Genomic DNA, 18,140 nt, shown 5'->3' on the forward strand with positions numbered 1-18,140 from the left:
TACTAACAGCAAGGTGAGAATCTTGTGAGAACTGATTAATTTATACATATAAAGTGCTTTGAACAATGATGAACATCCATGTGTACTCAATATTGTAGTTATTATCTTTGTGGAAACACAAAGGGCCTCTCTGTGGTAGCTCCATTATGAAGCCCCATAATGGAAGCTGCTTTGCCTGGGCACACAGGAGGAGCTCCATAAATTCTCTGTGACTGACTGACTGCTTGGTTCCAAGGGTAATGGGCCCTGTGGGCAAAATTACAAAATAGTAGTAATTCAATTTGCTCACTTCAACCACTGTTTTTTTTGCGGACCTATGTGTTGGTTGCTAAGCTAGATCCTAAGGACACAAAGATAAATCAGGAACAGCCCTGCCCTCAAAAAAAAAAAAAAAAATGTATGGTCAAGTAGGAGAAACACCAGTAGGTACAACATGTGTGCCAAGGACGGTAACAGATACGTGCCCAAAAGACAGCCTTCTTGACTTATTTTCCCAGTTTATTCAGGAGGTTAATTCTGCCTTGGGAGGAGAGGGATGACTTCACAAAAGTGACATAAGATTGGGCATAAAATAAACAAACAGGAATTTGCCAGAACAAGAGGGTGAAAGACATTGTAGCTGTTTATCTCCAAGATGGCCACCATCACTTCCCACCCTCTCTATACGGTCAAGGGAATCCCACACTGAGAGGAGTCTATTTCTCCACCCCTTTGAATCTGAGCTGGCCTGTGACTCCTTTGACCAAAATAATATGGTAGAAATGATGCTGAGAGAATTCTAAGGCTAGGTCATAAGAAGCCAGTAAGTTCCATTCAGTGGAAAGTCAGATGCCATGTAAGAAGTCCAACTTCCCCGAGACCTGCCATAGTGTGGGGAAGCCAAAGAGCCCCATAGAGAGGTGATGTGGGAAGAGGGAGAAAGCTGCCTCGCCAGCCTGAGCTGTTCCAGCCATCCTAGCCCAGGTGCCAGGAATTAACCTTCAGATGACTCCGGCCCCAGCCCTCATCTGATTTCAGTGACAGGAGGTACTCCAAGTGAGAACCACTCAGCTAAGCTGTGTTAGTAATACATTCTTGTTTTCAGCCACTGAGTTTTGGGGTGTTTGTAATGCAGCAATAAATAGCCAGGGCAGATTCTAGACACATGTTGGGGAATGTGCAAAGGCACAGAGGTATGGAATGCCACAGTATTCTGGGGTTCTATAAGTGCAGGTGATGTGTGGTAGAGAAGAGTGAACCAGGAGAAGGAGACAATTGGAAAGGTCAGCAAGAACCAGGTCATGGGCAGCTTGCATGCACACCAACAAGCCTTGACTCTACTCTTCAGGTAATCAACGGTGGTGTCACAAAGAGTGTCCTCGCAGAGGACTGGATGAAGGACAAACCAAAGGCCCTGAGACCAGATGGGAGCCGGCTGACATGCTCCAGGTAAGAGACGCTAAAGGCAATGAAGGGAAAGGGACTTAAAGAAAAGGTGCAAATGAAGGTGCTACCTGGGGGTAGCTTCTTGGGGTTGCTTTTCCCCTAAAGGTGCTGGCACACTAGGCCTGACCTCTTCCCTCTTCCCCAACAGATCTCTCCTTTTGGTCAATGCCACGTGCTGTCAGGTGGCCCTCTGTACTTAGTACAGTTATTTCCAAAGAACTAAACGAAGCCAACTAGACACATGCAGGCTGACATTGTGCACACTGACACAATCAAGCCTACCGGGCTCGATGCTAAGTAAGGCCACAGGGCCTGTGGGCAGTTATACCATGACCATGGCAGGGGACAGCCCACGGGATGGTCTTCACTGGGTTCCACCATTTCTGTGCCAGGGACCTGAACTTCAGGCAGGAAGGAGTGACTACTTCTCAAGCCCTGCCAAAACACCAAATAAGTTCCCGTTCACCCACACAACTTTTTTTTTTTTTTTTTTTTTTACCAACCTGCTTTCCCCCAAAGAAGCACACTGGTAATTTCAGTAACTGAGGGCTATTGCTCTCTGTTAGATTTCCAGGCTATGCTCAGCTGTCCTCTTAGGCCTCGTGGTTGACTCAGCAGCCTCCTGGATTACAGAGACAGGCCAAATCAGAGAGAAGATATTTAAAGTTAAGCAGAGAGCAGATTTATGACCCGGAAGGCAGAGAACTCTCCTAAAGGAAAGGCTGCATTATTTATCTGCTTATTGCCTCAATTCAATTGAGGCTGATTTACCCGGTGGCCTCTGGGAGCAGGTCCAGAGCACAAATACAAGAATAGCATCAAATAAGAAAGAGCAGATTCAAAGGCAAAATCTTCCACAAGGGAGATTGAAGGAAACCAAAGGAGTGTGAGACTGAACAGCTATCCAGGATGATGGACTTCATAGGTGCTTTCCTAAGCTAGTACTATGGGGTATCACACACACACACACACACACACACACACACACACACACACACACACACACAAACACACACCTGCTCCACCCGCCACCCCCACTGTGTTCCTTTTCTTCCTCCCAGTGTAAACGGAATGCTGGACCTTGAATGAGGGAGTTGATCTGATATGCCAGCAGACCTGTGCTCACATTTGGCTCTGTTCCTCTTAATTCTACCTGGTGACAGGTATGAAGGAGCTCAGAATTCCGGGCATTGGGCCAGGGCAAGAATTAATTAAGAGGACCATCTCTGCTCAAAATGAGCTTCTGATTAGATAAACGAACACATAGCCAAACTGGCTGGATTTGGATCTTGGCTCTGTCATTTCCTACTTATGTGAATCTGGGCAAATTATTGAATTCCCCTATGCCTCAGTTTCTCCATTTGTAACATGGTGATAATAATACCTAACTTACAGAGTTGTTGTGGTTGTTAGCATGAATGCGACAGAACATGGCGCAGGTACTCAAGAAAGGCACAATGGGCTGGTTCTGAGTCGGGCAGGGGAGGATCTGCGGAGGGTGTGCTCATTCTTTGGAATATTTAGCTCTGTGTTAGAATGACAGCCTCAAGAGTCCAAGAAGATAATTCTGGAGGAACTGGGAAAATGAGTCAGGGGAGAAGAAAAAAGTAAGATATACAGGCTCAGAGCTACCTAGGATTCCCTCCAGAGTCTTGGTCTGAAAGCATGCCAGAGAACTAGACCCTTGGAAATGACCCGCAACACAGTCATGAGCCTAAGACTCACAGACGCAAGGAAAAGGGGATTTGAAGGGGTCTAGGGAAGGAAGGAGATGCCACAGTGATTATCTTGAGGAACATAGTGAAGTTCAGCAGGTGAGCTAATGAATCAGAGGTATTTAATGCGAGGAAGAAAAGTCCAAAAGACTGTACTAGGTTTCTGAAGGAAATAGGTAAAACAGAAACTATAGGGAAGGTGGCCAGAAACACAGCGGGAAGGAAGGGGAATTGAATGAGCCTCTTCAGGAGGCCAAGACAGTGACGGAAGCTCGTCCCTCTTCTGCCTTTTCTTCGCGAGGCAGTTGTGCCTGAAGGGAGGGGGCCCCTTTCTTGAGCTAGCTGTGGGTAATCACGTGGAGAACAGCAGTGCTGAGGTTGCTGAGCAGGGACAAATGAGGCAGGAAGGAATAACAGGCCCCCGGGGCATGAAGAGAATTAGCTGGTGTTCTGTGGAACCACTTCCATGAAAAGGCAGCTCTCTGGGGAGAAAGGCAAACTCCTGAAATATACAGTGACCTCATTTGGAGAGAAGGAAGAGGCAGGGCTGGGGCTGCTGTCTGGTCCCTAAGTCCTGTGCTGGTGAAGGGTCATGTGATTCAGGGGGATTATAGGCACTCCTGTTTCCCAACATTTGGTGATCGGGAAAGAGCATTTCATTAGAAGTCAGCAGATTGGGGGGGTGCCTGGCTGGCTCAGTCGGTGAAGCATGCAGCTCTTGATGTCAAGATCACGGGTTTGAGGGGCGCCTGGGTGGCTCAGTCGGTTAAGCGTGCCTTCGGCTCAGGTCATGATCCCAGGGTCCTGGGACTGAGCCCCACATCGGGCTCCCTGCTCCACGAGGAGCCTGCTTCCCCCTCTCCCTCTGCTGCTCCCCCTGTTTGTGCTCTCTCTCTCTGTCAAATAAATAAATAAAATCTTTAAAAAAAATTGTAAGATTATGGGTTTGAGCCCCATGTTGGGTGTAGAGATTACTTAAAAATAAAATCTTTAAAAAAAGAAGAAGAAGTCAGGAGATCAGGGTCTAGTCTATGACCTTCAGCAAGTTTCCTGGGCAGGGGATGAGGGGAATATTCATGAAAACATTTGTTGCACTAAATAGTTATTACTCAACAACTTTGCATGCATTATCTCATCTAGTATTTTACCCACCATATGAAGTAGGCATTAATACCTGCTTATAAACGAGGTGTGGTAGACTGTTTGCAGAAATAGCCATTCTTGGACCCTCCGCTCCCACACTGACCCTGAGGTTGGCCTTGTGACCTGCTTTGGCCAGTGGGTCAACAGCAAGTGTGACATACGCAGAGACTTGACAATTGCTGGCACATTGGGGTTTGTCTGTTCTTGCTGTGCTTGGAACCCTTCTGCCAGCATGTGAATAGGCCCCAGCTAACCTGCTGGGTGATGAGAAACACATGGCCAAATCATCACCTGTGCCCCAGGTGACATGGAGTCAACCAACAGGCATGTAAGTGTGGCCATTCTAAACCATCCAGCTAAGTCCCCCAGAAGACCACAAACACATGAAGACGCCCAGAAAATATCAGCCATGCTGGTCCAGACCAGAAAAAATGGCCCAGACAACCCACAGAATCTTTTCAGAAATAGTAAATGTCTTTAAGTCAATAAATTTTTTAGTGATTTGTTCCACAGCAAAGCTGATACATGAGGAGACTGAGGCTCAGAGGAGTTAAATAACAGGAAGTCACCCAGATATACACGAAGGCTCTTTCACCATATTGTGCCTCTTTCTCAGACCTAAAGTTCCTCATCCTTAAAATGAGAGTAATGAGTGAGAGCATCCTGCTCCCTTCTTGGTGCTTGGAGGAAATGAGAAAACTGTCCAACAATTACAGAAGTCTGATATAACCATAAGGCTTCATTCTTATCCTCTACTACTTTCTCTTGTTCATACCTGAAATACATAGTTTGGGTCTCCCAGCACTATCTGTGTGGGGAATGTCTCTTGTGAGCCTCCCTTAGGCTCTTTCTCAGATCTATGGTAGCAATCCCTTTCCAACCCAAGTGCTCACTTTAGACCAGGTTATACAGAGCAGCCTGCCTACCATCTGTCTTCTCCATCTTAGGGAATGCAGACTGTCAGTCTCTCAGGCACTCTTCATCCGATAAGTCTGTACAACCCACTGAAGAGTCCTGAAAGAAAGAAGGACACAAGCACAGTTAGCATAAGTATGGAGGCAACAGCACTCCCAAAGAACTCCCATCCCTGCCTTTCTCCCAGGGATGCCCAGGAGCTCCATACTCCTCCTAGAGTGTGTCTGATCCTGGGCATGTCTTCACAGGATGTTAGCGATCGATGGTCGACACCAAAGGAAGTATTTGGCCCAACCCCCTCACTTGGCAGACGAAGAAACTGAGGCTCAGAAGTTAATTGCTCTGTGCGGGGCCTCTCAGCGTTCTAGTGAAGGGGGCAGAGCCAGGCCCAGAGCTCTGACAACTAGCACGGTATTCCTTCCACAACATCAAAAGCTGTAATCTACTCCCCTCTGTCATGGTAAAAGAATTCTAATCCATTTTGGGGGAAAAAACTGGAATCAGAGTACTTATAAATGATCTGGGACATCCCAATGAGATTCAAAACAGGTGTGAGATCATTGCAAGTACTGAGGAGGTACTGATCCTCAGAGGTGATGTCTGATCTTGGGCAGGGCAGGGCAAGTTCAAGCTGGGTGCTCCAAAGACATCAGGAACTATTCAGGCAGAAGACTGTCCAGACTGAATTAGGGTACCTTGAGGTTTAATCATAAATTCTCCCCAAAGTTTTAATCCATTCCCAGGACTCTCTCTTCGAATGGTAAACAACGTGGCTCCTGCCCTCATTATAATAAATCACCCAGGAAATGGTCTTTTTATGATTCTAACTCCACACACATCCTAACAATGAATTATCTGACACCTCAGCAGTGGACACGGGGTTGTTTCAGGAATTCCAATGTGCTTGGCAATGAAGTCCGGACCAGAAAAGTGTACCAGTGATGAGGGAAGGGTTGGGGGAAACTGGGAGTAAGAGATGGATGAGGGGTGGCCTCCAACAACCCGGGATGGAATAAAGGGGAAGAGATAAGTAAACCGGGAAAAAGGGCTGGAAAATGTGTGGCCCACCAAATGAGAGGAAGTCTAAAGTCTGCCCGGCAAAATTTCATATATCCTCTCTCTGTGAGTGCTCCAAACCCATTCCATGAGCTGCCATTGGGGCCTTTCCCTATGCAAGTGTGACAGAGCCCGGAAGGGCACGCCCGGTTTCTAGGGGCAGAGACACTCCTTGCAGAGGGAATGGCAACACGAAGTACCTCACCTACTTTGGGGGCAACAAGTACTTGAGTTTGAATGCTGCACAGAGTTGGAGTAGAGAGACGTTGGGGAGAAGGAGGGCAAGTGTGACTGAAGGAGGGCGAGTGTGGCTGCTAAGGAGGCAGCAAGTGGAGAGATCTGGAAGGTTCTAACCTGAGGCGAGGGAGGTTCGCCCTTGCTAGAAAGAAAAGGTTCTGAAACCACCTTAGTGTCCATCAGCGGATGAAAGGGTGAAGAAAGTGTAGTAAATATATACAATGAAATAGTGTTCAGCCATGACAAAGAAGGAAATCGTGGCTGTTTGTGACAACATGCATGGATCTTGAGGGCGCTATGCTAAGTGAAATAAGTTAGACAGAGACAGACAAATGCCGTATGATCTTACTTGTTTGTAGAATCTAAAAACACCCAATTTCATAGATACAGAGAACAGATTGGTGGCTGTCAGAGGCAGAGTGCGACGGGGTGGATGAAATGGGTGATGGTGGTCAAAAAGTACAAACTTCCAGTCATAGGGATGTCATGTGCAGCATGGTGACTATAGTTAATAGCACTGTATTACATATTTAAAAGTTGTTAAGAGAGTGGATCTTAAAAGTCTTTATCATAAGTGTGATAGATATCTATCAGTATACACATACACACACGTATACACAATGGAATATCACTCAGCCATAAAAAAGAATGAAATCTTGCCATTTGCAACATGGATGGATCTAGAGGGTATTATGCTAAGTGAAATAAGTCAGTCAGAGAAAGACAAATACCATATGGTTTCACTTGTATGTGGAAATTAAGAAACAAAACAAACAAAGAAAAAAAAGAGACAAAAAACAGACTCTTAACTATAGAGAACAAACAGATGGTTACCAGAGGGGAGATGAGTGGGGGGATGGGCAAAATAGATAAAGGGGGTTAAGAGCACACTTACCGCGATGAGCATTCACTAATGTTTAGAATTGTTAAATCACGATACGGTACACCCGAAACTAATATATAACACTGTGTTAGACGGGAATTTAAAAAAAAAAGGTTCTCATTGTAAAAATAGTTTGTAACTATGTAACTATGGTGTTATGTCGTTCGTAATTATGGTGACAGATATTAACTCGACTTACTGTGGAAGCCATTTCACAATATATACAAATATCAAGTCATTATGGTGTACACCTAAAACCAATACAATATTATATGTCAATTATGTCTCAGTTATCTCAATTAAAAAATAAAGATAATTTTTTTTAAAAAAGAAAGAAAAGCAAGAGAGGGTTTCCAGGCAGAGGACACTGCAGCTGATAATGCCGCAGGTCGGCAGTCTGCAGGCCCAGATGCTGGCGGGCAGGAGAGGCTTGGCAGCTTCAAGGTGAAGTCTGGAGAAGAGAAGGGTGAGGACATGAACCCTAAGCACAGCCCCTCACCTGTCTCTCCATCATCATGGTTTCTCCTCTCCCTTTTGCTCCCTTCTTTTTCCTACCCCATATCATTACTGAGCAACAGGCAGAGTTCAAAGCACTTAACATGCTCGAATTATCTCATGCAATCCTCACCGCAACCCCAAGGAGATTATTATTATTGTCCCCATTTTTTAGATGGGGAGACTGAGGCTGAGAGAGTTTCCAGGCCTGCCAAAGTCACATAACAAGCAGCTGTTGGAGCAGGATTTGCCCTCAAGTCCAGCCAACTCCAATCATGTCCTGGGAAGTGATTTGTAAATATTTGCCGGGTCCGATGCTATGACTGATCCCTAGCTCTCTTGGGGGGAGGGGCACTGGAGGGGGAGCAGGAAATGATCCTGACTTTGATGCTTCTCTGCTTCTCCCACGAGTATGTGTAAAACACCTTCTGGGACAGATAAGGAGAACTCCTCTCTTGTAAGGCCTCTTGGCCAAAGGTGTGTGTGATCTGCTTCTCCAAGACTGGACACTAAGCAACAAGGCTCCTTCTAAGCAAGAGGGGGCCACCTGGGTGCAGATGGATCTTTGACAAAAACTCACCTCACCTCAGAGAGTTCAGTCACACTCACTGCCTTTGGTTTGAGTTAGGATTCAGCCCTTAATGTATCAGATCCTAGGGCCTCAAATAATTATGCAGCACACATTAGGTCAAATTTCACTGAAATAACTCTACGGAGGGGCACCTGGATGGTTCAGTCGCTTAAGTGTTCAACTCCTGGTTTCAGCTTGGGTCATGATCTCAGGGTTGTAGGATCGCTCCCTCTGCTCCTCCCCTCCCCCACTCTCAAATAAATAAATAAATCTTAAAAAAAAAAGAACTCTATGGAGACTTCTAATAGTTCCCTTAGACTTGAATTTTACTAAAATCAATCATTGCAAGGTTACAGAAATTAAATGGAGCTGACACCCTAACTCTCTGAAGAGGGCTTAGCAAGCTTCCACTGGAAAGGTCTAGACACAGGCAGGAAAGGAGGGAACTGTCAGGCCCCCATCCCGCCCCTGGCAGCCTCACCCACCCCAGCCTCCTTCTGCACTTGGGCCACAGGCATGGTCCCGGTGGTGGACATCTTAGAATTTAGCTAAGGGTGTATGTTTGGTGTGATTTGGTGAATGGAATTGAAGAAAAATTGCCACATCAACACATGCTACTTTGCAATACAACGGAATATGACAATTAACTTTGTTGGGCAGAAGTCCCCTTTCAAATGGAATTTTACAACCTTCTAAAGCACTAAAAATTTTGACATAAAGCAATTTATTGCTCAATGCCGTTAGGTTGTATCCTCGGTATTCAGAACCTTATACTACCTGGTGTTGTTATGCAACTTTTCATTTGTTGATGGCCTATCCCAGGATCAAGAATGCCCCGTTCAGTCCCAGCCTCTCTCATTAGATCATCATATTCGAGATGTTTCAAGTATATACAGCTTTCAGCTTTCTGTCTCTCTCTCTCTCTTTCTCTCGCTCCTCTCCCCTCCTACTCTGTAAGCTTGCGAAGGTCAGAATTCCTGCAAGACTCATCTCTTCCCCTTCACCCCCCACCTCCACACCCCCACATCCTAACATGTGGCAGACACTCAGATCATGGTAGCACCTCCGAGTTACAAACGCGACATCAAAGGCACAAAGAGGTTCTATGGCCGATCCAAAGTTACCCAGTTACCTAGGGGTAGGACAGTTTGTGCGACTTCATCCCTCCACACCACCTCTCCAAGCCAACCGGCAGTGAAGAGATGGGGACTGCCTGTTCAAAATCCACCAAAGAGGCAGTCACTCTGACAGCCCACGTGTAACTACCAGGCCACATTAGGAACAGTCCTGATTTCCCCCAGCCAGCCCGACTCCTGCAGTGTAGACCTACACCCTCTCCCCCTCCGCAGTTACTCCTTTTACGATGCCATTTACAATCTCGTTCCTCACCTCAAATCCAAATACAAAGAAACCTTCCTTAACTTAGTCCTGAAACTGAAACCTAGTTCTGTACTTTTATTCTCTTCAAACCTCTCTTTATTCTGCAATAATAAAAACGCCGTATTTCATCCTAGAACAGGCTGCATGCCAAAATAAATAGCAGCTTGCATTTCCTTGAGAGGAAAGCTTGGCTCCAAGCACGGCCGTATTGCCACGATAATTCTTGGAGAATTCAACCTTACAAAGTCAAGTATTTAGCAAGGTAGTGCACCAAACAGCAACCCCGTCAATCCCTGCACAATCACTTGCAAAGACAAAGCACTCTTTCCAAAAGACGACCAAAAAAAAAAAAAAAAAAAAAATGTACCCGTACCTTTTAGGGATCCTGCCAAAATGATGAGCACTTCCTGCTTCCCCATTCCAGGGCCCCACGCCTCCCGGTGTAAATGGCCCCTGTGCCGGGGAGGCTTCTGACAGTGCCGCTGAACATCCAGAGGGGCTGAAGCCCAAACACCCGAGGAAGGGGAGCTGCACTCCTAAAAAAGATTCTGCCTACGGAGTTCTCCAGCCGGCTCACTTCCCGCCGACCCAGGAAACAAAGAGATAACTCCTTCTCAATAAATGGCACATTGACACAACCTCATGAACTCCAGTCTCACATCGTTCGGCAAGTGTCTATCATTTTTGCCTGCAATGCAGCAGCTGAATCTGGAGCTTAGTGAGGAAGGGCAAACTGTCGGGAGGAAAGCTCTCATCACCACATTACCTTGCCTTGGCATCCTCCCCCTGCCATCGTCTGGAGCCGCTCCCTGCCGAAAGCGAGGTGCTGGCTGCTGGACCAGAGCTGAGGGCTTGGTGGGGGGGGCGGCGGGTCAGCACAGCAGCACTGGCTTTCCAGCTGTTACAGGCTTTGGTCAGGTGATCTGTGACCTTGCTGGAAAAGCAAATACTGACTTCCTTTTCCCTCCTGGGAAGAGGGGAGTAGAGTCAGGCAGGAATTCAGTGCTCAATAAGCTGATCCCTGATCCTGCAGCAAGAGGAAGCAAGCTCGAATCCTTCATTGGAAAGTTAGTGCCCAGAGCTACTGCCACAGCTAACGACACTGAAACAACACACACCTTCCTCCCCTGACTGCCCCAACTCTGGATGCTTCTCCGAGGGGTCATAATTACACTTTTCTTTCTCTCTCCCTGCAGCTCGGGTGGCTCGTTAATAAAATTGTTCCTAAGGAGGACACGGAAAATTGTCCTTAGGAGTTGAAACCCTCCAGGGGTGCATCTCTTTCTTCCAAACTCTGCTTTAGAAACTTCCTCATCCACCGACCTCCTGGGGTCTCACAATCACACAAAGCTTCCGCAAGCAATCCCAGGGCTGGCTGCCCTGGTCAGTAACTGGAAGTCTACTGGGGCAGAGCAGGAAGATATAATAGCCAGTGAGATCCCAGGACTAGACTGGCAGCTTCTGCTTCCTGCCACTCTACCAGTCTGATGCCCCTGGACCAAAATGCACCCTATTCTGGCAGCAAGAGATAAGCAAGGAGATACCTACTATAAGGATCCAGCTCTGTGCAGGATTTCTAACAGCAGCACGGACCAGTGAGTTCATGGGGCAGGTGCAGGAGCCAGTGAGAAGGCAGCTGTGGAGGACAATCTCAGATGGTCTCAGGCAAGCGCTGTGAGGAGTCTCAGCCAGCCCACTGCAGCCACAGCTCTTTGGAGCAGAGGCAGATGTGAGGCTTGCGCTCAGAGGCTCCAAGCTCTCCAAATCCAGCACCACGACTGGACCTGAAGGAGGTACAGCGGGGTAGGTGTGGTCAAAAGGAGCCAGGCGAACATCTGGGCTCCTGCATGCAGGCTTAGCAAAAAGATCATAGGGACCTCGACCCCTTTACCGTCTGTGAGCCCTAGACAAACGAAGCTATCCTGGGAAATGAAGCTCCATCAATAAGACATGTCAGAGCAGCTCTGACCTTCACAGACACTGCCCAACCCACGCTGCGGATGATGCCAGAGCTGAGTGTCACCCCGAAATGCTGCCTGCATCCAGCCCAGTGCACTTGGAAAGCACTTGACATTCTACGTCCCACTTATCCTCAAAGCAGCTTGAGGCAGCCAGATGGGGATGAGCAGCCCCATTGCACAGGTGCAGAAAATGAGACAGAGACTCTAAGTGACTTCTCTTGGCTCACCCTAGAGCGAATCTGGATTAAAATGAATATTCTTGGATTAGAATTCTGTTTTTCCTACTATACTGGATCACACTCCTTATTTTCCTTGAAAGATTCTAGGGCATCTTGTTCAAGAGGGAGGTCAAGAGACTTACCAAAGGGCACAGGTGGATGTGAGGGACAAGGCTATGGGATAGCAGCATACACTTTTCTCAACTGCTGAAAGTATTTTTCTGTGTTAACTGAGTACACAGGCCAAACCACCAGAATTAAAAAAAAAAAATCAGAAATATACCTTGAACTCTGAGGTTATGTGGAAAAATATACCAAGGAGCCAGCTGCCTCTCTGATAGATTAAAATGATCATTGACCATCCTCTCCAAATTGGCCAGAGAATGGCTAGAAGCATGTATCATTTCACCAGGACACTGGGAGTAAAAAAAGCTCTCCATTTCTCCGGGTCCTATGACTTCAGACCTCTTCTGGAGAGAAGGAGCCCTTTCATCTCTCTGGGCTCCACCTGAGATGTTGGGACAGACGCTGTGCTGACCACTCCATGTCTAAGAGGAGGAGAGAGTCTTCTTTTATACCTTTCTAATTTGCCCCCCCACACTCATTTCGCTCCACAGTCAGGCAAGGAGGTGAGCAGAACCAGGAATGTTACTGTCCATTTTCCAGATGAAGAAACAAAGCTGGTTCCCCACATTACAAAGCTAACAAAAGGCAAAGGCTCAACTCAAACTCAAGATTTTCTGTCTCGCGATCCAATATACCCTTTCCTCTCAGCCATGCAGCCTGAACCGGGCCTGCAGGAGACACACAAATACCGGGAAGCAAGCTTCACGGTTGGTGCTGTCCACGCAGAAGGTGACTTCGCATTTAGGGAAGGTCTTCATGGAAAACCCCAACAACTCTCTAGGGGTTGTGCTTCTTGTGGGAGGACCCCCTTCCATGTCCTCTGGGCCTTGCCATGTGTCGGAAACAGGCATGTCCCCACCCCTAGGCCTCACTCAGACAGAGGTCTTAAGATAGTAGCCAATCTTTTGTTACCACCAAGCCCCCCGGAGAATCCCCAGGACCACACACATTTATCCGCAAGAACTTTTCTGGCAAGCATCACTTGGCCGAGGGGACACTGATTCCTTTTGCAGTTTAGAAACTTCCAACTTCTGGCCCAGGTCCCGTTTGCCCCACGATAGGAAAAGAGTGGACTCTCCAAGTCAGGCACAATGGACATTTAGGCAAGAGGGAAAAGGAGATGAAACTATCTTAAGAATGTGCCTTTTATCTAAGCAGTCCCTTTGGCTTTTGCACTTTGCTCAGGAAGGTCAGCTATTGCAGCTGATGTGATTACCCAGGGTCGAGGGGGAGCATGCTCATTAGGTACACATGCCACTGAAACAGAGCCTCTCTGAGCAGACTGGTTCCGGCCACGGCCACTGTGACAGACCACAACTCAAATGGATGGAGAAAGAAATCATGCGTGTGAGACCTGGGGGTGTAGCAGTCCGAGGGGGGATCAGCTGTTCTGAAGACTGACCCTTCTAAAACGGGTGAAAATTTCTCAGGGAGGAAACAGGGCCAATTTCAGGGAGAAAGGAGGCTGCACTAACCAGTGAAACGTGTTTCCCACAGAAAATGGAAGGCATCAGGGCCCCAGGGAAAAAGACCCTCCCAGAACGCTCTCAGTCCTCGATGCAAACGCACTGTAAATCCACACACCAAGGGACAAATGAAGAAGGGGCCCGAGCAGGCAACTCAGAAAAGAAGAAATACTGATTTGAAAGATTTCTAACCGCAGGAATTAATCAAAAAGGACCCAGATAACATCCAAATGCCATACTCTTTGTTGACCCTACACTGTGCCAGGCACCCTAGGTCCATTCCAAACACCATCCAATTTATTTCGCACAATAACCCTATGAGCTGATACGGTGATTCCCATTAGGTAAGGCTCAGCGCAGTTAGTTGCCCAGGTATCAACACTGTCCTCACCCAGATTCGAATTCAGTGTATGCACCGCGCTTAACCGTCGAACGACACAGACAAGTTCCCGGGGGAAAATGTCTTTAAAAGAAAGATCCTCCGTTTCGATAAGGGTGTGATGAGAAGGGGACACGCCCTCCCCGGAAGATTGCCGCCGAACCGGGGTAGCGGCAGCCAATAGGGCTGCTGCGGCACTGACACCTCACTGCATCTCCGCCATGCTGCCCGCCTCTTTCCCCCGCCCGGGCTTCGTTTGTGCCCGTGCACAGGCAGCTGCCAAATCAAACACAACAAATAAAACAGTGAAGTAAGAAGATGAAAAGGTCACAGAGACATGGGATTTCTTTTCTTGGTCTAAAAAATCCCTATCATCATATATATATTCTTGGAAAATAAAAGCATTAACTATTTGTGGGGGGGAAAGTGGGAAATCACCACAATCCTACCACCTCATGTCCTAGTACTTTGTATATCTTAACATAACCAAAGAGCAAGTTCTGTGGTGGTTAAGAGTCTGGGCTCCACGTCGAGAAGCCATGGCTGGAATCCCAGCTCTGCCACTGGCTGTGCAACCTTGAACAAATTGCTTAACCTCTCTGTGCCTCAGCTGCCTCACTTGTAAAGTAGGAAGAGTAATACACCCTACATGTCATGGAGCATTAAATATGATGAGGTATGTCAACCACTTAGAACCGAGGCTGCTATATAGGCTGTGTTCAACAAATAATAAATATATTAGCTGTTAATATAATAATATAAATTCAGTTGTGAATTTGATTTTATATTTAAAATTCCATCACCTAGGGGCGCCTGAGTGGCTCAGTCGTTAAGCGTCTACCTTCGGCTCAGGTCATGATCTCAGGGTTCTTTTTTTTTTTTTTTTTTAAGATTTTATTTATTCTTTTGACAGAGAGACACAGCAAGAGAGGGAACACAAGCAGGGGGAATGGGGGAGGGAGAAGCAGGCCTCCGGCCGAGCAGGCAGCCCGAGGCGGGGCTCGATCCCAGGACCCTGAGATCATGACCTGAGCCGAAGGCAGACGCTTAACGACTGAGCTACCCAGGCGCCCATGATCTCAGGGTCCTGGGATCCAGCCCTGCATCGGGCTCCCTGCTCCGCGGGAGGCCTGCTTCTCCCTTTCACACTCCCCCTGCTTGTGTTCCCTCTCTTGCTGTGTGTCTCTCTGTCAAATAAATAAAATTAAAATTAAATAAAATAAAATTCCATCACCTAACCATTTTTTAAAAAGTTAGTTATACCTGCTCTATAATGATTACTGTAAATGGCTATGCAAGATACCCCTGACTTAGGCCTTATTCTCCAAACTCACTCCCTCCTGGAGGGCATTCCACCTCATCTTTCACTCTCCCATGCTACCAGATCAGGCAGCCTGACACATGGGCCTCGGGGCAGGTCTTCAGGGAGACCCCAATTCCAGGTGGCTGGAACCCAGCGGCCACATATGATAAATAGTTAAGAGCGCAGGCTTTGAGGTAAGGCAGACCAGGTTGAAATCCTGGCTCTGTGACCTTGAGCAAATTTCCTTATTCAGCTAAGTACATGGTTGTGAGGACTGCATGAAATGAGTGTGTAAAGTGTTTATGCCAATGCTCTGTATAAAATAAACAGTAAATGTTAGCTATGATTCCTTTGTAAAGTGAGGGGAGGGCAGAGATTGTGTTTGCTTTATTCCGAACCGTTGATATGATAGGAACTCAACAAAAATGTTTGAATCAGTGAATAAATACATGAGTGAATGGATGGATCATAGAAACTGTCAGAGCTGGAAGGGATTTTTTTTTTAAAACAGCTTTATTTGGATGTAATCTACATACCATACAATTTACTCATATAAATTGGACAATTCTATAGTTGTAGCATACTCAGATTTGTGCAAACATTGCCATCACCTAATTTTTAAAACTGTGGTAAAATACATATACAGGCTCAGTTGGTTAAGTGTCTGCCTTTGGCTCAGGTCAGAATCCCAGGGTCCTGGGATTGAGTCCCGCATCGGGCTCCCTGCTCGGTGGAGAGCCTGCTTCTCCTTCTGCCTGCCGTTCCCCCTGTTTGTGCTCTCTCTCTCTCTGACACATAAATAAATAAAATCTTTAAAAACTAAAATAAAAATACATATACATAAGATAAAATTTATCATTTTAACCATTTGTAAGTGTAGAATTCAATGACGTTTAAATACATTCATAATGTGTCACCATCACCACTATCTACACCCCAAACGTTTTCATCTCCAACATAAACTCTGTAACCTGTGAAGCAGTTAGTTCCCATTCCCTCTCGCCCTGGTAACATCTAGTCCACTTTCTGTCTCTATGAATTGGCCTTTTCTAGATACCTCATATAAATGGAATCATACAATATTTGTCCTGTATCTGGCTTGTTTCATTTAGCATGTCTTCAAGGTCCATCCAAGGTTTAGCATATAGCAAAATTTCATTTCTTTTTATGGTTGAATATTATTCCATTGTGTGCATGTAGCACATTTTGTTTATCCATTCATCCAACAATGGACACTTGGTTACTTCCATCTTTGAGCTATTGTGAATAATGCTCCTATGAACACTGGTATACAAATACCTATTCAAGTCCCTGCTTTCCTGTAGAAGTGAAATTGCTGGGTCATATGGTAATTCTATTTTTAACTTTTTGAAGAGCCACCAAACTGTTTTCCAAAGCAGCTGCACCATTTTATGTTCCCAGCAGCAATGTGTAATGGTTCCAATTTCTCCATATCTTCACCAGCACCTGGGTTTTTTTCTCCCCATTTAAAAAAAGTTATTATAGTCATCCTAGCAAATGTAGTAAGTGTGAAGTGTCATCTCCTGGTGGTTTTGATTTTTACTGACCTAATGACCGATGATTGTTGAGCATCTTTTTTATGTGTTTATTGGCCATTCGTATACCTTTTTTGAAGAAATGTCTATTCAAGTCCTTTGCCCATTTTTGAATTGGCAAAATTGTTTTTGTTGTAGTTGAGTTTCTGGATATTAACCCCTTATTAAATATGTGATTGGCAAGTATTTTCTCCCATTCTGCAGGACGCCTTTTTGCTTTCTTGACAGTATCATTTGATGCACAAAGCTTATTCATTTTGATGAAGTCCAGTTTATCTGAATTTTCTTTGTTGCCTGTGCTTTGGTATCCGATCCATGAAATCGCTGCCAAATTCACTGTCATGATGATTTTCCTCAGCGTTTTCTTCTACAAGTTTTATAGTTTTAGCTTTAAGGTTGACGACTTTGATATAAGGTTGAGGTCATTCGTATATGTGGTTTAAGGTTAAGGTCCGGCTTTATTCTATCGCATATGAATATTCAGTTTTCCTAGCACCAGTTGTTGAAAAGACCACAATCTAATTTTGGAACATTTTCATCACCCCAAAAAGAAACCCCATACATGGGATCTCATTTTTCTCAGGAACTAGAAACATAAGTGAGTTATTCAGAGTTAATAAGCCTTGGCATTCACAAACAAAAATTAGTTCATTACAAGAGTTTACTGAGAACATTAATTCTCTGGTTCTACAAAGAAGTGTGACCGCCATCCCTCACTAAATAGCACTGCAAAACTCCTGTGTATGCGCACAGGCCAAGAGCTGGAATTCCCAAAAGTCTCTGGAGGACGCTTTGTTACTAATACAGAAGATATTTGTTGCTTGTTTTTGGGCTAGCCAGGACTTTGTGAACACCCTTCCTATGCCTGGGTTATTTCCTTCCTTAGGAGTCGCACCTCCCCAAAGCTGAAACCAGAATTTAGGGTGCCAGCCTCCATTTCAGTTAGGACTCAGGCATGGGACCTGTGCTCAACAGGTAGAGGCACACAGGCCAGACCTCAAACTGGAAGAAAGTGCCCTGGAAAAGGAAGGGCTGCAGGCAAGTGATTGAGGAGAGGGTGGTGGAGTGACTCGACATCCTTTAATGAATTCCTCTTCTACCTAAGCTTGCTAGAATTGGTTTAGCTGTTTGTACCTATGACCCTTGACTGCTGCACCACAGCCTCAGCATTGGCTTGGTTTTTAATTGCTTCTATTCTGTTAATTTATTTTGCTTGTAGATTACTTTCCAGAGTTTCTGTGGATTGTTTTGTTCTGAGTATTTGCTGCATGACCACGTTGCTTAGCTTTCGCTTCCCCTTTTATCCATTGT

At 46.0% G+C, this 18,140-nt stretch overlaps 1 protein-coding gene across 1 annotated transcript in view; it reads right to left on the reverse strand.

The window, feature by feature from the left end:
• Positions 1-18,140, reverse strand: part of KANK4 (KN motif and ankyrin repeat domains 4) — a 66,655-nt gene that overhangs the window by 27,683 nt on the left and 20,832 nt on the right. The window contains exon 2 of the mRNA XM_027584413.2: positions 5,210-5,297. Within this exon, the coding sequence (XP_027440214.1) occupies positions 5,210-5,225 (16 nt within the window). The 5' untranslated portion in view covers positions 5,226-5,297. The remainder of the gene's footprint in view (positions 1-5,209; positions 5,298-18,140) is intronic.

The sequence above is a fragment of the Zalophus californianus genome, chromosome 4 (assembly GCF_009762305.2).
Source record: "Zalophus californianus isolate mZalCal1 chromosome 4, mZalCal1.pri.v2, whole genome shotgun sequence".
NCBI classification, from domain to species: domain Eukaryota; kingdom Metazoa; phylum Chordata; class Mammalia; order Carnivora; family Otariidae; genus Zalophus; species Zalophus californianus.